The sequence below is a fragment of the Thalassophryne amazonica genome, chromosome 7, assembly GCF_902500255.1.
Source record: "Thalassophryne amazonica chromosome 7, fThaAma1.1, whole genome shotgun sequence".
NCBI lineage: Eukaryota > Metazoa > Chordata > Actinopteri > Batrachoidiformes > Batrachoididae > Thalassophryne > Thalassophryne amazonica.
In genome coordinates, this window is record NC_047109.1 from 7,378,085 (window position 1) to 7,393,060 (window position 14,976).

Sequence of the window (14,976 nt, forward strand, 5' to 3'; positions counted from 1 at the left end):
AATGAGGAGAAAAATTATATGGTTTGTCCACATGGTCATGCTGAAAATGTCTGATAATACTGATTTTCTGTGCTGTCAAAATACTTTTGGGTACACTTTTTTGAGAAACCCTACATATCCTGCATCATCCTGCTTCATCATACTTCTGACCTTGTCTATAATTTTCCATCAACACTGTCAATGAAAAAATTGCATCTGCAGTGATTTTTCTTTGTATGAAACAATATTAAACAGATTATTACCTCTTCTCTCAGTCTAGCTTACCTTATTACCTCTGCAAACAAAACGTCTTGAAACATATTTAAACGTCTTCATCTTTTCTCTTTTGTGTTTTTAGTGATGGTCTTCTCGTGGATTACAGTCAAACAGAGCCTCAGAGATATATTTTCTAAGGCCGTGGATGTTTTCACATCCAATCACAGATATGGCGTTGGCAGCACCATTATCCTCCTGCTCTCCTGCAGCTTTTCCAGCCTCCTGCTCAGCTCCTTGCTCCTGCTGTATCTCCTCTACACCCTGGACTATCAGGCTACAGTAGCTGCAGGGATTTCTGGCTTCTTTGCGACATTACTGACTGTTTCTCTCTTCCTGTCAAAGAGAGTACGCTGCTTAGGAACTCTGTTTGTTATCTCCGTCTTCATGAAGAAGAGTCGAAACCTGCTCCTGACTGCCGGCACCAGTATTGTGGTCCTCAGAAATATCAGGAACACAATTGAGAACCTCACAGGTCTGGTCACCAGTATGATTTGTAACATGAAAGCAAAGAAGACAGCCATCACTGCTCCGCTGCATAAGTATATGAAGATGCTGAAGTGGCTTGGAAGCATACTCCATGGAGATCTGGGTGTGTGGAACTTAGATTCTGACCTTAAGGTTTCACCCAGAGTGGAATCGAGCAAATTCAAGGAGAAACTTGCAGACGCAGAGCAGAAGCTGAATGAAACGGTGAAGTTTGCGCAGGCTGTTCTGAGCACGGTGTCGTCTGTGACTGACAAACTGCTTCCTGCCGTCAGTTTCCTCATACTCGTGGTCTTCATAATGCAGCATATAAAGAAATACTGCAGTGACATGAAATATGCAAACAGCTTTATCAGCACCAGATTCGTTCGTTTTGATGAGAAGCAGAAGGCAGAGGGCAAACCTCACGTGCTCCCCCTGACGCCAGAGGAAAAGAAGTGCTACATGTGTGTGCCTTTGGCCCGGCCCACTGCTCGAGAGGGGAAGACTGTGCTGAAGTTTGGAATTCCAGTTCTGTCCCATTTTGTGGCGTGGATCATATTTATAACTGTGGACGCTTTGTTGTATTGGTTTGTTTATGCCGTAACAACAGAGCTGTCAGAGCTGGAACCATTCCACGTGCCACTGATGATGAGCATCCAAGTTAGTAGTTTTAGTTATTTTTTTAACTTATTTCTAGGGCTGCAACAAACAATTATTTGGATCATGAATTGCTGGCTGTCTGAGTGGTGTCCAAAAAATGAGGTGGGCTTCATAGATAATTAAATCAATCAATTTTTTTATATAGCGCCAAATCACAACAAACAGTTGCCCCAAGGTGCTTTATATTGTAAGACAAGGCCATACAATAATTATGTAAAACCCCAACAGTCAAAACGACCCCCTGTGAGCAAGCACTTGGCTACAGTGGGAAGGAAAAACTCCCTTTAACAGGAAGAAACCTCCAGCAGAACCAGGCTCAGGGAGGGGCAGTCTTCTGCTGGGACTGGTTGGGGCTGAGGGAGAGAACCAGGAAAAAGACATGCTGTGGAGGGGAGCAGAGATCAATCACTAATGATTAAATGCAGAGTGGTGCATACAGAGCAAAAAGAGAAAGAAACAGTGCATCATGGGAACCCCCCAGCAGTCTACGTCTATAGCAGCATAACTAAGGGATGGTTCAGGGTCACCTGATCCAGCCCTAACTATAAGCTTTAGCAAAAAGGAAAGTTTTAAGCCTAATCTTAAAAGTAGAGAGGGTGTCTGTCTCCCTGATCTGAATTGGGAGCTGGTTCCACAGGAGAGGAGCCTGAAAGCTGAAGGCTCTGCCTCCCATTCTACTCTTACAAACCCTAGGAACTACAAGTAAGCCTGCAGTCTGAGAGCGAAGCGCTCTATTGGGGTGATATGGTACTACGAGGTCCCTAAGATAAGATGGGACCTGATTATTCAAAACCTTATAAGTAAGAAGAAGAATTTTAAATTCTATTCTGGAATTAACAGGAAGCCAATGAAGAGAGGCCAAGATTGGCAAAGCTTCTGGGGAAAACCTGGTCTTGTTAGGAGAGACGGCATCTATCCCACTTTGGATGGAGCAGCTCTCATTTCTAGAAATCTGGCCAATTTTTTTAAATCCTCCAAACCGTGACTATCCAGGGTTGGGACCAGGAAGCAGAGTTGTAGTCTTACACACCTCTCTGCAGCTTCTCTCCCCCTGCCATCCCCTCATTACCTCATCCCCGTAGAGACGGTGCCTGCTCCCAGACCACCAAGTAACCAGCAAAATCTATTTAAGCATAAAAATTCAAAAAGAAAAAATAATATAGCACCTTCAACTGCACCACAGACTAAAACAGTTAAATGTGGTCTATTAAACATTAGATCTCTCTCTTCTAAGTCCCTGTTAGTAAATGATATAATAATTGATCAACATATTGATTTATTCTGCCTAACAGAAACCTGGTTACAGCAGGATGAATATGTTAGTTTAAATGAGTCAACACCCCTGAGTCACACTAACTGTCAGAACACTCGTAGCACGGGCCGAGGCGGAGGATTAGCAGCAATCTTCCATTCCAGCTTATTAATTAATCAAAAACCCAGACAGAGCTTTAATTCATTTGAAAGCTTGACTCTTAGTCTTGTCCATCCAAGTGAACATGCTGGATGTGGAGGTCCTGGGCTGGTGTGGTTACACGTGGTCTGCAGTTGTGAGGCTGGTTGGATGTACTGCCAAATTCTCTGAAACGACTTTGGAGACGGCTTATGGTAGAGACATGAACATTCAATACACGAGCAACAGCTCTGGTTGACATTCCTGCTGTCAGCATGCCAATTGCACGCTCCCTCAAATCTTGCGACATCTGTGGCATTGTGCTGTGTGATAAAACTGCACCTTTCAGAGTGGCCTTTTATTGTGGGCAGTCTAAGGCACACCTGTGCACTAATCATGGTGTCTAATCAGCATCTTGATATGGCACACCTGTGAGGTGGGATGGATTATCTCAGCAAAGGAGAATTGCTCACTATCACAGATTTCAACTGGTTTGTGAACAATATTTGAGGGAAATGGTGATATTGTGTATGTGAAAAAAGTTTTAGATCTTTGAGTTCATCTCATACAAAATGGGAGCAAAACCAAAAGTGTTGCGTTTATATTTTTGTTGAGTATACGAGGTCTGTCAATAAAGTAACGGTCCTTTTTATTTTTTTCAAAAACTATATGGATTTCATTCATATGTTTTTACGTCAGACATGCTTGAACCCTCGTGCGCATGCGTGAGTTTTTCCACGCCTGTCGGTGACGTCATTCGCCTGTGAGCCCTCCTTGTGGGAGGAGTCGTCCAGCCCCTCGTCGGAATTCCTTTGTCTGAGAAGTTGCTGAGAGACTGGAGCGTTGTTTGATCAAAATTTTTTCTAAACCTGTGAGACACATCGAAGTGGACACGGTTTGAAAAATTAAGCTGGTTTTCAGTGAAAATTTTAACGGCTGATGAGAGATTTTGAGGTGAGACTGTCGCTTTAAGGACTTTTCACGGTGCGAGACGTCGCGCAGCGCTCTCAGGCGGCGTCATCAGCCTGTTCAAGCTGAAAACCTCCACATTTCAGGCTCTATTGATCCAGGACGTCGTGAGAGAACAGAGAAGTTTCAGAAGAAGTCGGTTTCAGCATTTTATCCGGATATTCCACTGTTAAAGGAGATTTTTTTAATGAAAGACGTGCGGACGGGTCCGCGCGTCGGGACGCAGCCGCCGCGATGCTCCGTCACAGGAAAAACACCTCTGTTGAAAGCCTTAAGGACAAGTTGGAACATGTCCTGCCTGTTAAACAATTTCTCATATACTCACTCCACTGAAAGCCATCAAAAGCCGCCTGGATTTTACAAATGGTTATCAACACGGAGGTGTTTTTCCTGTGCTGCCGCACCGCGTCGGCTGCGTCCCGATGCGCGGATCCGTCCGCACGTCTTTCATTAAAAAAATCTCCTTTAACAGTGGAATATCCGGATAAAATGCTGAAACCGACTTCTTCTGAAACTTCTCTGTTCTCTCACGACGTCCTGGATCAATAGAGCCTGAAATGTGGAGGTTTTCAGCTTGAAACAGGCTGATGATGGCGCCTGAGAGCGCTGCGCGACGTCTCGCACCGTGGGAAGTCCTTAAAGCGACAGTATCACCTCAAAATCTCTCATCAGCCGTTAAAATTTTCACTGAAAACCAGCTTAATTTTTCGAACCGTGTCCACTTCGATGTGTCTCACAGGTTTAGAAAAAATTTTGATCAAACAAAGCGCCAGTCTCTCAGCAACTTCTCAGACAAAGGAATTCCGACGAGGGGCTGGACGACTCCTCCCACAAGGAGTGCTCACAGGCGAATGACGTCACCGACAGGCGTGGAAAAACTCACGCATGCGCACGAGGGTTCAAGCATGTATGACGTAAAAACATATGAATGAAATCCATATAGTTTTTGAAAAAAATAAAAAGGACCGTTACTTTATTGACAGCCCTCGTATATGGTCATTTCACAATGACACATGTGACTCATGTCTCTTTCTCTAAAATTGTATTGTTGCATTATTAGTTATTATTACTATTATTATTGTTGCTATTATTATTAATATATAAATAAAAATAAATTAAAAATATTATAATTTGTAATACATCTGACTCTTTTATGAGAACAAACGCTGAGCCATTAATTATTATACAGAAAACAAATGCACAAACATGCTGAAATGCCAGCAGCTTAATGCTAACTTTAACATTGAAAATGACATAGACATGCTAATGCATCAGCATCGCGTTAGCATAAAATACATTGACCAACTGTTTCAGAAGACCATAACAGGTCAGTTTAACATTAAAAAAAAAAGGTAAATATGTTGGGAAAGTGTAGTGACACGGACCCACAACAGGGGGTGCAAATGAACGGTCAATAGATGAGCCAAAAAGTAACAATTTAATGTTGTGAATGTGCACAACGAACATACAGACAATCACAGAATATCATAACAGTCAATACACAGAGGTGACGTGTGGGCAGGCTCGAGGATAGAAGACGTCTGTCCTGAGAAGAGCCGGAACCACACGATTTCCGCCGCCCCAGAACCTGGTGAATACTGGAGCCGCCAAGTCCCAAATTCCCAGGTGATCACCGTCCCCGACTGTCGGATCTGGTACTGCTGGCGAAGAACAAAGACAGTCAAGTGTGGGTGTGTGTACACCCAGTAACAATAACGGTGGGAATGCCACCTCCACCTCTCATTCAATATGTTGCAGCGGTCTCAGCTGAAAAGGAGCGCCGTCTTGCACAGCCTCCTCACAAACGACCGGTTCTCCTGCAAATTCTCACAATAACAGAGTTACAAATCTCACAAAAAGGCTGAGAGTATTACCTCCTATGAAGTATGATATCTCGGCAACGAGGTGGAGATGACGTCTGGTCTTTATGGAGTGAGATGATGTTGAGTAGATGGGTGACAGCTGTCAAGAGGTAATGAGCGACAGCTGTCACCCCCAGCTGTGTCCATGGCGGCAGCGCCCTCTCGTGCCTGAAGCCCGCACTTCAGGCAGGGCGCCCTCTGGTGGTGGGCCAGCAGTACCTCCTCTTCTGGCGGCCCACACAACAAAATATTCCTCACAGACATATGCTCTTTCAGGCTTTGGTGGAGAAAAATTAAGATAAAGCGAAATAAAACATAAACCAACGAAGCAGCGGCTCAAAGCACTCTGTCATTGGTTCAAGATTCAAAGCAAAGCTCGGTTGATTATATGGAAGAAAGGAAACATTTGCAGTAAAACAAAGTTATTTAGCAACTAATCGATGACTAAATTAGTTGACAACTATTTTAATAATTGATTTTAATAGATTAACTCTATTAGTTGTTTTAGCTCTACTTATTTCACTAAAGTCAGAATAAATTACTTCATGACAGTTTTAAAGAAATGCATTTTTGAGTTTTCTTGTCCACAGACACACCAGTGAACCCAACACTCAAAAAAAAAATAAAACAACAACATGGGTGTCTGTTACTTGAACCAAAGTCTAACATAGTTTTTATGATAAAAAAAATAAAATTGAGTTTTATAGGTAAACACATTCAAATCATGCAGTTTTAACATAACATGCAACAACTTAAAATGTAACTTGTTCAGTGAACATAATAAAATTATAGTAAGTATTTTCCACCCAAGTAAAATCTGTTAACTTAGCCAATAACACTATGTAACACAATTTTTGTTCCTGGCTTCTAAGTGTTATATTTCAACTGCTTATGTCTAAAGTCTATGGAAAAATGACTACATTCAGCACAAACTTTGATTTCATTTATTTATTTATTTATTTATTTTTTACTTCTAGAAAGTTCTAAAAATTTCTTGAAATTTCTAGATAATTCTGGAAACTTCTAGAAAATTCTGGACAGTTCTAGCAGTTAAAGAATATTCTAGAAGACTACTCAGTAGTAGTGAAGGCGAATCGAGAATATTCTTGAAACAGACAAATTTCAAAATATCATTGTCCTGATCACAGAAGCAAAGTTTCTGTGGAATAACAGCTATTTTCTATTTATTTAAGGCATAACAGGTTAGGAAAACACACTGTGTACCCAGGAACAAAACAAAAATAAAAATGTGTTACATAGTGTAATAATTTAGCTGAGTCTAACCATGGTTAAATCTAACCATGTCATTTAGGTCCTTCAGATTTTCTTTCAGTAAATGGTTATGGGGAGCATTCGGATGGGGGGCGGTCTCCCCCTCCCCTCCCAACTACAGCCATCTTAACCCCCTGTCATTTTAAGCATTTTTCTTTATTTGCCTCTCGCATGCCTGGAAAGTCTTCACCATTTCATTTAGGTCTTTCAGACTTTATTTTCAGTAAATGCTTCTGGGGAGCATTGGCATGGCTAAAAAACTTAATGCAGTTTATACACAATATAGTCACTGCCTGAGCTCAAGGTGTTGTGTTGTCAAGGTGCCTGCCTCTGCCTCTCACTTTAGCGTTCCTGGAGTCAATGTTGACTCAACATTTAGCATTTTATGTGTCAGTGTCAATTGTGCACTGAATTTCCATGAGATCTCCTCGTTCACGTGATCTGTTCTCTGATCTCCTCTATTTCTCTTTTTTAAAATTAAATTTTCTTTTTTTCTAATTGAGACCAACAAAAAGTTACACAAAAACTTTACAGAGGCTAAACATACCAGTACAAAGATAACATAATGCAACACAAGTTTATATCCTCTGCTGTAGATCCAGGAATGTTCAACATTTGATATTTCCTGTTTCACTGTGGGCTCAAAATTTGGCACTTCCTGTTTGGGCCTCCCTGTAACATGAGCAAGCTCACACCACTCGCACGGTGCTTTGCTTGTAATATGTATATGTTGCAGACATGACAAGCAAATTTCTTCAGCATCTCACTATGTCATTTAGGTCCTTCAGACTTTTTTGAGTAAACGCTTCAGTGGTTTATGGCTTTTTCCCCACTGCGGAGATTTTTTGTGCCATTTCCAGTTTGTGCCTTCATCTACCATAGAGCCTTGCGTCGCTGCTCGGCGCTCCGCTCGTATTATGTTCACTGAGCACGTTGTGTTTTTGAGTGAATACCCTATTGTCCCTTCACCAGTGCACATGGTAAAACAAACAAACACCAAACGCCAAAACTTTTTTTTTTTCAACTCATCCTGTCTATGGCTGATGCTGAGACCCTGATCCATGCATTCATCTCTTCTAGGTTGGACTACTGCATTGTTCTATTTTCTGGTTTACCGCAGTCTAACATTAGGGCTCCCCAACTGGTTCAAAATGCTGCAGCCAGACTTTCGACACAAAGCAGAAAGTTCAACCACATTACACCCATTTTGGCATCCCTTCACTGGCTTCCTGTCCCAGTGAGATCAGATTTTAAGGTTCTGCTACTAACCTATAAAATTATTCATGGTCTGGCACCTCCCTACCTAGCTGACCTAATTAAACCTTACTTACCGGCCCGGGCTTTACATTCTCAGGGTGCAGGACTACTTTGTGTCCCTAAAGTGAATAAGAAGTCTGCGGGTCACAGAGCTTTCTCTTATCATGCCCCTGTTCTGTGGAATGATCTCCCTGGCACTATATAAAGGAAAATAAATTGAAAATTGAATTAAATAACCTTGTAGAGGACAAAGTGTACTAAATCACTAAATTAAATAATTTGCTAAGTCTGAGTTAGTCTGATTATATAAGTCTCATGGGATTTATTGAGTAACACCTGAGTTTGAATTCATGCAAACTGTTGCCTTTATTTATTTAATTTTTAAGTTGTTGTCTGTCCGTCTGTGGTCCTCTAATAAGGATAAAAAAAAAAAACCAGATCCCGACTTTTTATTTTGATTGCTGAACTAATGAAAGGAATCAGGGTCAGAGTTCAACAATTGGCGCAAATGTGCACTAACATTTTTTAGCAAAATATTCCCAAAAGTCAAGGAATAGCAAGTTGTCCTACAGATGCTGAGGCCCATCGGTGCTGAACACTTGAGATGTTCAGATGAGAGTCAATTTTTTTCATAATATTAAATATGTTGTTTTCATATACAGTGAGGAAAATAAGTATTTGAACACCCTGCGGTTTTGCAAGTTCTCCCACTTAGAAATCATTGAGGGGTCTGAAATTTTCATCTTAGGTGCTTGTCCACTGTGAGAGACATAATCTAAAAAAATCCGGAAATCACAATGTATGATTTTTTAAATAATTTATTTGTATGTTACTGCTGCAAATAAGTATTTGAACACCTGTGAAAATCAATGTTAATATTTGGTACAGTAGCCTTTGTTTGCAATTACAGAGGTCAAACGTTTCCTGTAGTTTTTCACCAGGTTTTCACACACTGCAGCAGGGATTTTGGTCCACTCCTCCATACAGATCTTCTCTAGATCTTTCAGGTTTGGGGTTTCAGCTCCCTCCAAAGATTTTCTATTGAGTTCAGGCCTGGAGACTGGTCAGGCCACTCCAGGACCTTGAAATGCTTCTTACGGAGCCCCTCCTTAGTTGCCCTGGCTGTGTGCTTGGGGTCATTGTCATGCTGGAAGACCCAGCAATGACCCATCTTCAGTGCTCTTAGTGAGGGAAGGAGGTTGTTTGCCAAAATCTCACAATACATGACCCCATCCATCCTCCCTTCAGTACGGTGCAGTCGTCCTGTCCCCTTTGCAGAAGAGCACCCCCAGAGTATGATATTTCCACCCCTATGCTTCACGGTTGGGATGGTTTTCTTGGGGTTGTTCTCATCCTCTAAACATCGTAAGTGGAGTTGATTCCAAAAAGCTCTATTCTGGTCTCATCTGACCACATGACCTTCTCCCATGCCTCCTCTGGATCATCCAGATGGTCACTGGTGAACTTCAAACGGGCCTGGACATGTGCTGGCTTGAGCAGGGGGACCTTGCTGCCCTGTAGCATTTTAAACCATGACAGCATCATGTGTTACTAATGTAATCTTTGTGACTGTGGTCCCAGCTCTCTTCAGGTCATTGACCAGGTCCTCCTGTGTAGTTCTGAGCTTTCTCAGAATCATCCTTACCCCACAAAGTGAGATCTTGCAGGTCTTGGCTATGGTGGACAGGTTGGAGTGTGATTGATTGAGTGTGTGAACAGGTGTCTTTTATACAGGTAACAAGTTCAAACAGGTGTAGTTAATACAGGTAAAGACTGCAGAATAAGAGGGCTTCTTAAAGAAAAATTAACAGGTCTGTGTGAGCCAGAATTCTTGCTGGTTGGTAGGTGTTCAAATACTTATTTGCAGCAGTAACCTACAAATAAATTATTAAAAAAGTCATACATTGTGATTTCCAGATTTTTTTTTTTTTTAGATTATGTCTCTCACAGTGGACATGCACCTAAGATGAAAATTTCAGACCCCTCTATGATTTCTAAGTGGGAGAACTTGCAAAGATTTCCTCACTGTAAATACAGGAAAAATGTAATTTATGTTTCATTCATTTTTGCTTTTATTTACACTCCTCATATTGTCTCAGCTGTATAAAGAAACATTCACATAATTCTACACTGTGACACTTCACAGCAGAATTTGACTCATATATCCATGACATATTTTTCAGGGTATTGCATCTTTAATCGGCATAAAATTTCAGGAGGAAAACCATAAGAAAGACTTTTCCTTCTCTGTGACGTTGTTTGAGAAGACTTGTCTTCCCAAACCCAAACTGCTGCTCTACACCTCTGTGGTCCCTCTGGTGGTCATCCTACTCATTCTGCTCATTATGGCCCTGGTGGCGGCAAAAGTCACTCAGCTCAGGCTGATGGTCTGTGAGCAATTCTTCTCCACAGCCGCACAGAGGCGGGTCGAGTACCTCCATGCCAAAATCCTCAGGAAGAGATCAAAACAGAAGAAAGACAAGTCCAACTACTGCAGCCTCATGTCACTCCATTTTAAGGTTTGTGCTTTACAGACTGATAAAAGAATCTGCAGTTGATTGTTTTCAGTTTGGTGTTTGATGTGTCACTTCTTCTCTCATCAGCCACAGTTCTGGTGTCCGCTGCTGTTTCAACACAAAGAAGATCCACAAACACAGAATACTGTGTGAAAAAATGAACAATAATCCTGTACTCTGTTTTGAGACTGAATCTTTTTTATAGCCAGTAGATTCGTGCTACCTCATTACTTGTTCACTGAGTGGTGTGAAGTCAGAAGCTTTGAATGCCAAATTAAAAGTCAACCAGTACCATGTGGTTCTGATCCAGCTGTTGCCCACAAATGTAATCGATTGTGCTGCTTCATGACTTAACACTCTGGATTTGTAACTTTGATGTGTAAAAACAACCACAGCATTTTCATTCATGTAGCAAAATCTTAGTGATTCCAGAAAACTACCTGGTAATGTCGTGGTTTGCTCCATGGAAATACAAAGGATTAAAAAGTACGTAGGATGTCACAATGGAATTTTATTTTTTTATTTATTAAATTTTAGTTAATATCATGAAAAGCCCACCATGGTTAAAACAGCAGCTGTACAATGCCAGTTCATAGTGTTTCAATCTATGACCTTTTGGGAGACATATTTGTCACAGGGAGGATGGGGTTAATGCATGATACAAATAAGTAGCTAAATAACTGAATAATTCTGAGGAAAATCTAGCTGAGTCACCGACCAAATGGTTCCCCCCTAAAAAAAAATCAGTTCACCCTGCCTTCACTGCACATGCGTTATTAGCTGCGGTTCACTGATTATCACCTTGTTTCTGCTTCAAACTGCCTCCAATCATCATCTGTCTCAGCAACAGATATCTGAAGCTTTTGTACAACAATTATTTCCACATAAATTCAGCATTATTTCATCACGAAAGACAGAGGAAGTAATCAGAGCGCCGCGGCTACACCATGGAAATACAGACCAAGAATGGATGTCATGTGTCTAGCGGTTTGCCAAACGGCAGCCATTACTAAGGGTGGAGAGAGAGCACCTTGAGCCAGTTATGGCAGCTGTTAAACCGAAGCAAAATGAGGGGAAAAAAGGCAGCAAGTGCTTCGCCAACTGCACTAAAATGAACTGTACAATAGCCTTAATGTAGCGTAATTATGGAAAACAAATGTCTATTTTATAGTCGTCATGTCGCAATTTAATATTGATATACTGAGTCTATAACTCAACGCCATAAGTTCTTTTCATTAAGCTGCGTTCACATGCGTACAAATACGGAAACAAAAATGTTAAATATATTTATGTCTATATATATACTTGCAGTTGTTGTTTAATATGATATGTACATGTGGTCACAGGAGGCATTTAAATTTTAACAGTGTAGTTGGAGGGGATGGAGGAGGTACTTTTTACCCTGACTGAGGGTCAAAAGTCATAAATTCTGAATGGCTTTATATCTACTTGTAATTAAATGTTAGTAAAAATCATATATATGTTGATGTCATTAAAAGACTAGCAATAATATTACAGTGGAAAACTCAGCAAGGTAAATGAGCACAATGGCAAGGCATACTTCAGATTTATATTTTAATACATAAGGATTGTTTATCCAGGCATCTATGGGTTCATTAGAGCTTTTAATCAGCTTGAATACAACTTACAAGGCCTCATTCATAAAAATCCATCAAGAATTATGATGACAGGAAAAAAACATCACAGTAAACTAGAAGCACTCAGAGAGTGCAAACCTCCGCCAAGGCCATGGGGTCACTGACACCATAACGTCTACACGCCGTGGAATCATTGAACCTAAAAAACTCTAACAATGATGTTTGCTCAGTAGTAAAAAAAAGTTTCATCTGCTGTGACTGGATGGTCCATGTGCGCGCGCACATGAAATTTACAAAATGAAACTGACCGTTGCCTCCTGGAAACATTTTAACTTCTATGAAATTTACCCACTGCCATGAGTGTCTTTTATATGGAAAGGAGCTTCTGCCGTGCCCCCTTTCCCACAGTTTCCCCTTCCCCTTTTAGCTTTCTTCTTAGAAATTTTCCTTCTTAAAAGCTTTCTTCTTAAAAATGTCTGTAAAAACTGCTTCTTTGTGCCCTTCAAAATTAAATTGAGGCGACAGCAAAAATCCAGAATCATAATGGTCCTGTCACCACTGTTCCATATTGTTGTTTTCAGCACTGCTTGGTTTCAACTGTACGCTCTTATTGTGCCCATCTCAGTTGCATAGCATCTTTCCCACCATCACAAAGAGAAGGAAGGAAGTGGCACAGAGCACGGTTGAGTAAGACTGGTGTGACTCAGACGACGCCGCTGACCCGTGCAGCATCACGATAAGCTCACATTATGTCTCACAGAACCCTGTGGCACAAACTACGCCGGTCAACAGGAAGCTTCCACATGATGCTCCGCGACAGCTGTGGACAGGAAGTGGAACAAAAAACCGCACCACATATATGGGCATGGACGTGTGAATGACATAAACTGTCTAAGTGCAAATACTGAGTCAAAACACATACACACAAAAACAAAACAAGATCCATTCTTAGAACATCTGTTTTTGGGACTTTTTACTGTAGAGTTTTCTTTAAAATTGTGTTTTTGTGCAGCTTTTTTGCATATTTATTAAAAATTTCAATTTAAAACTTTAATACACAGAATTCTTAGTACATCAGTTTATTCCTTTTTGGGTAATCCTGTTCACATAATAATAAGAACAATAATACAATTTAGTTTTTCATGCAACATTTTTGCAAAAACTTTAATACACAGTATTTTGAGTATATCTGTTTGTTTGTTTTTTTCCTTTTTGGTTATATAATAATAATAATAATAATAATAATAATAATACGTTCGGTCATCCGTGGGGAGCTCGGAGTAGAGCCGCTGCTCCTCTGCCAGTTGAGGTGGTTCGGGCATCTGGTAAGGATGCTTCCTGGGCGGCTTTTTACGTCTTTTCACGACAATGGTTTGTGGCTTTTTCCCCACTGCGGAGATTTTTTATGCCATTTCCAGTTTGTGCCTTCGTCTACCATAGAACAAGCCTTGCGTTGCTGCATGGCGCTCCACTCGTATTATGTTCACTGAGCACGTTGTGTTTTTGAGTGAATACCCGCGTTGCCCACCCCTGCCGTAGCCGGTGGATGTTCATGAACAATACTGTTTGGGTTAGGGTTACACACTCACACCTGCCGACTAGGCTGTGTTCAGGGGCCGACATTACTGGCAGGATGTTTATCCTGCATGTAATAAAATTGTAAAGTTTTCTGTAAAGCATGTAAAGTTTTCTACAGAAGGTGTAAATTTTCCAGATGCTAACTGGAAACGTCTGTTCTAAAGGAGAGTCACGACAGTTATTTCCTTTTCCCTCCATTTTAGTTATATTCTTTCCTCCAGTTGGTTTTAGTGATTTCTTTTTCCTATTTTTATTGCACAGCCCTTTAGTTTGATGTAGCTGTATATATTTTTGGGAATGTGACCATTTGTGGCTGTGTTTCTACAAAATTGGATTAAATGAGCCATTTTGTGAGGGCACTGAAAATTTCAGGAAGCACACAGTTCTGTGTCAGGGATAAAGGGTTAATGTTACAGGGAAAAACGGAGAAGCCTGAATTTTAATGACCTTTTCTTGGTTTTATTTATTTTAAGGACTTTGTATTTTCATTTTGTAAAAATTGTAACTAACTAAATAATGGTGTTTTTCTCATTCCAGGAACACCGAAAGTTTGCAAGTCTGCAAGACATTAAAGTCCAGAAAAAATGCCACAGTTGACCCTAATTCAGAGAACAAAAATTATCGAGTTCTGTGCAACGCATCCTAAGGGCTGACTTGCATCTCTTTCCATACAAAATTCAGTCTCAGAGTGAAGTAACTCCCCAGCAAATGGCAAGGAGACTTGAATTTCCTAGGTGGTTTTCTGGAAAACTGGAGACGGGTGATTTGTTTCTTAGGAAACTTCAGACGAGGAGGTTACATTGAGCATGTGGTGTATGAAATGGATGCCTGCAACATGTTTCAAAAAAGCTGGGACAGTGGTATGTTTACCACTGTGTTACATCACCTTTCCTTCCCTCACTCAATAAGTGTTTGGGAACTGAGGACATCAATTGTTGAAGCTTTGTAGGTGGAATTCTTTCCCTTTCTTGCTTGATGTACGACTTTAGTTGTTCGACAGCCTAGTTTTTGGAGTAATGAAGTTTAATGAGTACTTGTTTGGATGAAAATTCACTCTGATTACTGATCACAAACCATTACTAAAAAATCTTAGGTCCAAAAACAGGACTACCACCATGCACAGGCGCTAAAATGCAGAGATGGTCTTTGATTTT

At 40.8% G+C, this 14,976-nt stretch overlaps 1 protein-coding gene across 1 annotated transcript; it reads left to right on the forward strand.

The window, feature by feature from the left end:
- The first annotated feature begins 339 nt into the window (after positions 1-339).
- Positions 340-10,799, forward strand: LOC117513193 (dendritic cell-specific transmembrane protein). The gene is made up of 3 exons (XM_034173490.1): positions 340-1,380; positions 10,314-10,649; positions 10,734-10,799. The coding sequence occupies exons 1-3, from the start codon at positions 340-342 to the stop codon at positions 10,797-10,799; spliced, it is 1,443 nt and encodes a 480-aa protein (XP_034029381.1).
- Positions 10,800-14,976: the final 4,177 nt, after the last annotated feature.

Bases quoted from the DNA above. Each gene is read 5' to 3' on its own strand.
- LOC117513193 (XM_034173490.1), top strand. From the start codon at position 340: ATGGTCTTCTCGTGGATTACAGTCAAACAGAGCCTCAGAGATATATTT. The intron at 1,381-10,313 runs GTTAGTAGTTTT...CATATTTTTCAG, and splicing joins CACTGATGATGAGCATCCAA to GGTATTGCATCTTTAATCGG. The intron at 10,650-10,733 runs GTTTGTGCTTTA...TTCTCTCATCAG, and splicing joins TCATGTCACTCCATTTTAAG to CCACAGTTCTGGTGTCCGCT.